This window comes from Corvus hawaiiensis, chromosome 6 (assembly GCF_020740725.1).
Source record: "Corvus hawaiiensis isolate bCorHaw1 chromosome 6, bCorHaw1.pri.cur, whole genome shotgun sequence".
NCBI lineage: Eukaryota > Metazoa > Chordata > Aves > Passeriformes > Corvidae > Corvus > Corvus hawaiiensis.
Genome location: NC_063218.1, coordinates 3,443,589 through 3,452,455, shown reverse-complemented (window position 1 = coordinate 3,452,455; position 8,867 = coordinate 3,443,589). Strand labels below are relative to the sequence as shown.

Sequence of the window (8,867 nt, the reverse complement as noted above, 5' to 3'; positions counted from 1 at the left end):
GTGAAAAAATATTCCGCTTCAAAGTGTTTATAGCTTAAAAAAAACCCCCAAAAACCTGAAACAAAAAACTAAAACAGAAGGACCAATCCCTGTTCAATAAGGGGACATCCTCCCACCCCTGACCTGCCCCATTTCCCAGGATTCCACCTGATTTATCATGTGCTCCATTCCTTTCCTGGTGCTCTCCAGTGGTATGTGTTGCTTATCAATTTTATTTTCTCAAGGGTCCCCCGTATGAGCAGCTTCTTTGAGGCTTTTTCTATCCCTGTGGTTACTTTGGGTGTCTCCCATCACCTCCTGCCCCTTTGCTGTGGAGTGACCAGTCCATAAACCCCTGTGCCATATCCAGCCGGGTCCTGGGCTCTTTGGTCCTCCCTCCCTGTGTTCAGGTTTATCATGGAATCATTAAGGTTGGAAAAGCCCTCCCTGACCACTGAGTCCAACAGTTATCCCAGCACTGCCAAGCCCACCAGGATGCTTTGGTTCAGGCAACTTCCTCTAGCTGTGGACCCCAAATTAGGCTCTTTCTAGACAATAATCTGCCTTCCAGTGACTGAGTGGCTGCGTGCAAGGGCTGGGATCATCTCAGAGGTTTCCTGCAGCCTTCACAACCTTTCACACCTTGGAGAGTTGCTTAATGAGCTCTAACAGCTCCTCACCTGCCCCTGGTTCCTGCACTGTTGGAGTTGGGAAAGAGCCTTAATCAGCTGTGCCCTTTGAGCCTTGGCCAAGCCCTTATGTGCAGCTTCTGGAAACAACTTCTAGGAAAAGCTTTGCCTTCCAGTTGTTTTTAAAGTTACACTCATGATTTAGGAGTTGAGGGGACATAAAACATTAAAGCTGTTGTTAATAAGTCTTGGCCTGGGAGGGACAGAAAATAAATCACAGAAGAAAAGAAATTTTGCTAAAATACACAAAGAATAGAATCACAAGGAATTTATTTGTAGTTTTTAACAACTTTATGTTGTGTTTTGGTGTCGGGGCACTGCAGGGCTGGTTTTGGCAGGTGAACTGTACCATGTTCCCTCTGTTTGCTCTGCTTCTCCACACCAGGATTGCAACAGCGAAGCAAAGGTGACAAACCTGCTGTAAGAGGGATCAACCCCACTGCACAGGCCTGAAAATGATTTTAAAAGTGCCAAGACAAAACACAGTGGTGCTGCTTTGGCCTGGCGTGTGTGGATGCCACGGAGGGAGTCATTCCTGGGACCCCCTGACCAGGGGCTGTGGGAAGGTGTCCGTGCTTCTGCTCCCTCCTGCCCCAGCTGTGGCTGCCTTCCACCAGGGAAGCCATAGCTCATCCTGCAGCTGGCATTTCTTTCTCTCCCTTGTCCTGGAACAAGGCATGGACCTGCTGGAGAGCTGCGGGAATGCCTGGAGAAGGTGACAGTCACTGCTCCAGCCAGGACATGCTGCAGTGCTTCAGTGTGCAGGAAAAAGGCAAAATTTCAGGATGCAGTCACTGGAACAGGCTCCCCAAGGAAGTGGTCACAGCACCAATCCTGCCAGGGCTGAAGAAGCATTTGGACAAGGCTCTCAGGGACGCACAGGGTGGGGTTGTTGGGGTGTCTGTGCAGGGCCAGGAGTGGGACTCAGTGATCCTTGTGGGTCCCTTGCAGCTCAGGACATTCTGTGATCTGTGTAGGGTGCCAGCCCTTGGCTATGGGGAGCCGAACTGGCACAGCCCCGGGTGCCAGCCCTGGGCTCCGGGGGGCTGCACCCCAGGTTTGTGCTCACCTTCTCCAGCCTCTTTTCCATTGCTCTTCACCGGGGGAGAGCAACTGGGAGGGAAATGGGTCTTGGTGCTGGAGGAGAGAAAGAGAGGGACGGAAAAGGTTTTGTAGGGAAGCAGCAGTGGGAGGGAGGGAGGGAGGAAGAGCTGGCAGGAGGTTTGCAAAGGCTCTGCTCCAGCTGGGGATGCCCAGAGGGGCCGGAGGCTCGGCTGGTCCCGGCTCCGCAGCGCCGGCCCGGGGACGCGCAGTCTGTGGCTCCCTCTGCTGAGCCCGGCCCCGAGCTCTGCTCGCCGCAGGAGGAGCGGGGGCTGGAAATGCTTTCTCGGGAGGCCCAGGGATCACCCCGATGCCAGGCGGGGGGCGTGGGGGTGGGAGAGGGGCACCCAGACCTTCCACTGCATCCCACTGATGGGTGATGCTGCAAGCACCCACCTGTACTGCTTCTTCACAAGGATGGGGATGGAGCTGGTTTGTCCAAAAGCAGAGACTACCTGCCAGGATGAGGTATTTAAAAATAATTATTGTTTTAAATTTGCTACTTTTCTTTAGAAAAGTGGGGATTTTAGCTGAGCTGGACCACATCTCCTCTGACCAGGTTGTTAGGGGGGTGTTTTCATAGAGAAAAGAGGGAAAATCATAGAAACACAGAATGGTTTTGGTTGCAAGGGACCTTAAAGATCTTGTTCCAACCCCCTCCACTAGACCAGGTTGCCCCAAGCCCCATCCAACCTGGCCTTGGACACTTCCAGAGATGGGGCAGCCACAGCTTCTCTGGGCAACCTGTGCCAGGGCCTCACCACCTTCTGAGTAAAGAATTTCTTCCTTCCACTTAAATCTCTCCTCTTTCAGTTTGAAATGGTTCCCCTGCTGTTCTGCTCCTGCAGGCACCAGCTCTGCCTGTGCTGGGCTTTGGATGAAGCCATGGGGAGCTCCAGGGATGTCAGGTACACAGGCTGATCCCATGCCAGGACCCTTTGTCCAGAGGGACCACCCAGCCCTGCCACTTCCAGCGCCCCACACAAGCGATGCTGTGGCCCCAAGGTGCCCATTCCAGGTGCACATTCCCGAGCCCTTTGCTGATCCCAGCTAAAAGCAGCTCCCTGGTGGTGACAGAGGCCACGCTGAGTGAAGTGGTCACGCTGCTGGCCTGGGCTGCCAGTGCAGGGCTGCCAGGAGCAGCTGGTTGTTTGTACATCCTGGGAGCGTGTTCCTGGCTGGCAGCCAGGCCAGCGGCATCACCCGGCCTCTCCCGCGCAGCCGCAGCCAGCAGACGTGGGGAATTAATTATTCCTTGATCCCGAGGAGCTCTGCTGGAAAATCCCTCTCCATCTTGCATAAAGACTTCCCCGCAGTGGGAAATCCCTGCCTGCTGCTGCTGATAGGTTTTTCCCTGGGACATTCCCCTCGCTGTTAAATACGAGGAATTTGTACCCACACCGGGAGCCAGGGTCAGGTAGAAGGGACTGGATCATCCCCTTGGAGGGGGCACTTGCCTGGCTCCAGTGCTGGGGCTGCTTTTCCATCACCTTTTGGAATAGGTAGACATGGAAAAGATCATGTTAACAAATCTGGGGTTATCCAGCTCCTGCTGGGATCACGACAGCCCAGCAGCTGCTGAAACAGTGGCCACCAGCTCCTGGCTTTGCTCCTGGCTGGACATGGGCTGCAGCCTCTGCTGGGCAGGAGAAGGGGACCTGATTTCCCTGGGCTGGACAGGGCTCAGGCGCGGTGTAACCCGGGTGCACTGCTTGGTAAAGCCTTTAGTGTCCGGAATGGATTCATCCAATGGCTCCCAGCAGCATGGAAATTATTTCTTTTCCTCCTGCTTTTCCTTTTTAAAGCCTCTTTCCTTTTGCCAGCCAGTAGGACCCACAGACTCTCCCTAACACGTGGCTGCCACGGACTTTCCTTGGAGCCTTTTCAGCCCCTCCTCCAGTTTTCCATCCCAGTTTTTTTTGCCTTTTTCTTTCCACTCTCTGTTAGTGCAACAACCCCGCGCTGTGAGACCCAGACAGCAGCACAGGGACCTGGAAAGGCAAACTGTTTATGGAAGGAAATGGGTTTTTTTGGGATTCAGGTTTGTCTGAGCTGTGCCAGGAGGCCAACTCCTGATGAGTGCAGGGAGCCGTGGCCAGTGGGCCATGGATGTGGATGCTCTCGTGGACAGGGAAATTCAGGTGGGACTGAACATCATGGCAAGTATTTCCCTCCTGAGCCCTGCCCGGGATACTCAGGAGCATCCTAAATAGAGCTTGAGGACACTATTTTGGGGTCTTGGCCCTATGGGCATTTGGGGAGCTCACCAGGAACCTCATCCCAGGAGAAGCAGTAGATGGTGTTCAAACAACCTGAAGAACCCCGTGTTTGCAAGTTCTGCTCCTCATGGGGGACCTGAGCCACCCCAATGCCTGTGGAGGGACAGAGAGCAGGGTCCAGGACACGCAGGTCTCTGGAGAGCATCCCTGGACCTGAATGCAGGATGAGGCAGAGCTTGGACTGGCTGAGAAGAGCCTGCAGAGCTGGGCTTGATCAGCCTGGAGATGTGGAGGCTCAGTCTGAGAAAATATGGAAAAACCAGGGGCAGAAGGTGCTGCCCTTGGCACTTCCCGCAGCAGAGTATCCACGGGAAGTGGCAATGCCAACTCTGAGTATCCCTCCCTGCTTCCTCCAGCCCGAGGAGGGTCTCAAATGTGCAGGTTTTAAGCCCAGAAAGAACCCAACCTTAAAATTCCACCCCAAAAGTCTCCACACACACGCTGAGGCTCTGTGCCAAGCCAGCTCCTCCGTTTGCCTCCGCAGCCTCCGAGCTGCTCCAGCCACAATTCCTGCCGATTTCCAAGGAATATCCTGTATCTAAACAGCTCCTGGGGCGTGGGCATCCCAAAGGGACAGTGAAGCAGCTGTGTGGGGAATGCCAGGGATTTTGGAAGCTCTGCCACGGTCTTTAAATAAAGATCCCCAACCCCCTGTGGAACTGTGCTGCTCCTCCCCTCTCACCCACGGGATGAACATCTATTGAATTCCAATTTTTTTTTGCGTTAAGGAGTCCGAAGCCGCCTGCCAAAAAGGGGATAAATAAGGAGGCGCCACACCCCAGTGTTACAAAACCTTGTATTAATCATCTCCCTTCACTTTCAATATAGCGCGGATATGAAATATAGCCATGGTTCCTAGTTACACGGGAGGAAATGAGTAATAAATACATCGGAGCAAGTGGAAATCACGAGGGTGTTTCACTGGGAACAACATTGGAAAACTGTACACTTGCAAAGACTGGCATCTCCAAACATTAGTATTTCTTTATATCGGGAAGCTTTTACATGTAACAAACATGCTATTGCCATATATGACCAAAAAAAGAAATTAAAATTTAAAAAATAGGCATTGCTCGGCAACATTAACTAGGCAAAAATAGTTCTTTTGTGCACTAACTTTGTACAGAAAAAACCAGGACAAAAGGCATGCATGGACAAGGAGAGGCTGCCCGGGAACGGCATGCAACAGAAGAGAGGTCAAAGCTCTTTAAAGTCAGCTTACAATAGGCATAAATACATCAGGGTTATATATATTAATAAGGGAGGAAGTATTCTGTTTAACATTATTAACATTCCTGTTTTTTTATGTATCTTTTTTTTTTTTTCTTCCTATTCCTCCCAGAGGAATACACATTCACCTTTAAGTAAAGATAAAGGAATACAAAAAATAAAACTCACTTTGCAAACTCTGATGACTCGTATAAAATCAACTTTAGTGTTATCGTCGCTGTGTGCAAATTATAGACGTCTGTGGGACCCACTTTCCATCAGGCACATTCCGAAAGCCAAACCTGGGGCACGGCCGCGCCCCCGACATGGAGAAAGGTGACAACAGAAATCGCTTCCCTAAGTGCTGACCCAACTCGGCACCGCTCGATCACAGTTTGGGATTCTCCTGCTGGACGCTGCCCGGGCTCGACCCCCCGAACCCCTCCGAGGGTTTCGCAGAGCTGAGCAGAGGCAGAGCCCAGCTCCAGCCCAGCCGAGCTCGGGGCTCGTCCCTGGGGATGGGGACGACACTGAAGGGACAGGGGCTGTGTCCCCGAGGGTGTCGCGGCCGCGGGAGCATCCGCCGGGCCCAAGGCCACTTGGGTGCTGGGCTGGCCGGGCTCCCGGCGGCCGGGGACGGCTCAGGGGAACAGCACCAGGAAAAGGTCCCCGGCGGCGCTGGGGGGGCCCGGGGCTGGAGCTGGGCGAGCAGCGGGAGGGGGGGACTTGCCCGCCCCACGCCCAGGACCCCGCGGCGGCGACATCTCCTAGAGGACAGGGAGGGGACAGTTGCAGTGGGGCGAGCGGGGATACAAAAAGAAAGGCACTGCCGCTGTATTACTGAATATTTGACTTCACAGCCTCACTCATGCAACTGTTGGGTTTGGTTTTTTTTGTTGTTGTTTTTTTTTTTTTTTTCTTTCTATAAATAACTTTTATTTCTTTTAGGATTCAAGCTTTGTTTTTTTGTTTTTTTGTTTTTTTTCCCTTTTAAGCTTCTTTCCCTGGAGCTCTGCCGCCCGCACTCAGCACCGGCAGCCAGAGCCAGGCAGCACTTCCCGAACGCAACTGAAGCCACTTTTTTGTTGTTTTTACTCAAGAAACAAAACAAGAAACAGCAAACACAACTAAGTCGTTATTAACCTCTACACTGTCAATGGAAAATAAGCTTTTTTTTTTTTAAACAACAAAAGGAAAAAACAATTGAATTATTTGGTGGTTGTTAATAACAGACATTATCATGGTTCCCAGCCATAGCAAGTTAATAGGTAAAATATCCAAAATAATCTCTCTGAACAATCAGAAAACCTCTGTGTCCATAGTCAGCAAAGGAATAAATAGAATTTCAGCTCTGTAAATACACTGGAGTCTCCCTGAGGGAGGCTCCTGCTACGGCGGTTCCGCTCACACCTCACAAGCTGGGGGTGCTCGGGCCTGACCCAGGTCCCCAGAGTCAACCCCGCTTCGCCTTCACCTCCTCACACCTCTTCCCAACCTCCCTGGCCTTCAGGTTTTCCCTTCTCCACCCTCCCCATCACCCCCCCCAACCTCCTGTCTGCCGGGAAGCAGGACACCAAGGAACAGCAAACATTGAACGTTGCATTTGGCACTTGGGTTTTTGTATATATATATGTATTTTTTTTTTTTTTTAGAAAAACAACTTAAAAACGCTGCATGACAAAAGGATTCACACATCTCCCAGCCCTGCCCATGATCCAGCTCCCCCTCAGCCCCCAGCCCTGCTCCCTCCAACCCTGGAAGACATTGCTGCCCATGTCCTCACAGCCCATTTTGGGAATACTGCTGCAACCCATCACCTCAATTAATTGATCTTACATTTGTTATTATTCCATCAGAGGACTTGGAGCAGCACTCGGGGACCGGTGGGAGCATCGCTGCAGCTCTGAGCACTGCCAGGTCAGAGTCACCAATTTAACACCAAATTCAGCTCCCGTTATAAAAAGCAGCAGTGGGTGAGGGGCAGCCCAGCCACTGCCATCCCCATCTCCTGCCTGGCACACGGTTAATCAAAGAAAACAGGGCTGTGCAGCTGCATTTTGGTGCCCTATGTGGCTTGGGGTTTTTTTGGGGGCTCCTTCTTTCCTCGTTGGCCACGCTGGAAAAGCCCCTTATGGGTGGATTTGGGCAGGCTGGGCCAGATGTGTGGAGCCAGGATGCAGCAGCTTCCCGGTACCTGCACAGGCAAGGCAAGAGACACGGAACCTCTCCCAGCGTCCCCCAATTCCCAGACTCCCCCCAGGACCCTCCTCTGGGCGAGATGCCCCCAACTCCATCCCACATCCCGATCCAACCGGGGCGCAGGAATGGGCACCCGCTGACCCTCCACTGCCCTGAGCACAACGCTGCCTCCACACTGCGGCTCTCTTGGCTAAACTGAAAGGAAATTTTGGGGTTATTTTATTATTTCTATTTCAATCTGGGCTCGCCGGGTCAGTCCACGCCCAAATGCGGCGAAACTCGAGAGACCCCGAGGCCCCGGGCAGGGCAGGCAAATCCTCCCCAAAGGGTTTTTGGTCACACAGCCCCGTGTGCTGTTCCGTGCTCCTTGGTATCCTCCTCCAGGAACAGGGTTTGCCCACGGTGCTCCAGTGAACCCTCTGTTGTCAGCACTCTCCTCCTCCTCCGCGTCCCCCCCAACCTCCCCATGCTGCTTCATCATCGTCGCTGAGATTTTTTTGCCGTCTTTTCCCCCCCTAGCATGGATGTAATAAATGACAACACAAATCCAAGTCTAATGGTATGTTCACAAGGACAATCTACACATTCACAAAATTAAAACAGGAGAGAGAGAGAGAGAGAGAGGAGAGGAGAGAGGAGAAAGGATGCAAGCTATCGCTGAGGCTCCCTCAAGCCCCGACCTCGCCGCTGGACCCGCAGCAGTTGTTGTCCCGGCCAGCGTCCCCGTGGCGACGCCTTCTAGATCGTGGAGGTTCTGTCGACACCATCTGCAAGCGGGAAGGGAGAATTAGGAGCAGCCGCAGTGAGCACTGGTACCCCCCAAGCTGGGGATTTGGGGGATGGACCCCCCAGAGCACCCCCAACCCACAGCCCCCACGGCGAGGTGGTGTTGGGGCCACCCCCACGGCCTCCCATCTCCCCAAGGGGTGCAGAAGGTTTTGGGGTGTCAGTGCTCTGCTGGTCCCTCTGTGCCACCGACTGTCCCCACCCCACAACAGCTCCCGAGTCACTGTCCCAACACCAGTCCAGGCCCTCTGCCACAACCCCACAACCGCTTTTCCAGGAGCAGTGTGGGGTTCTGGGCAGCCTGGACTTGTCACAAGGTAGATGACAATCTGGGACTCCCCTACAGCGGGACAAGTTCACGTACCCCTGACCAGGACTCAGGGGACAGGGACAGAGCTGGTCCCAGGGGCTGCCTTGCCCACAGTTCACCCAGCCCTGCAACACCTGCACCGCAGAGGATGCAAAATTTTCCTCCATCTGAGGATCATGGAAAGAGAAAAAGCCCCAGGAGTCCTTTCTGTCTCCCCAGAGCCCGTTCCCAGCATCCCATGACAGCAGGGATGCATCTAGCCACAGCCCAATCCCAGGAGTGAGGGGTCCATGACTCACCCCAAAGCCTCACAAT

General features: G+C 53.2%; 1 protein-coding gene across 2 annotated transcripts in view; it reads right to left on the bottom strand.

Moving 5' to 3' along the window:
- Window positions 1-4,830: 4,830 nt before the first annotated feature.
- SAMD4A (sterile alpha motif domain containing 4A) overlaps window positions 4,831-8,867 on the bottom strand; it is a 99,163-nt gene continuing 95,126 nt past the window's right edge. For both annotated transcript variants that reach the window (XM_048306164.1, XM_048306162.1), the window contains one exon: window positions 4,831-8,223. In XM_048306164.1, the coding sequence (XP_048162121.1) occupies window positions 8,195-8,223 (29 nt within the window). In that variant the 3' untranslated portion in view covers window positions 4,831-8,194. The remainder of the gene's footprint in view (window positions 8,224-8,867) is intronic.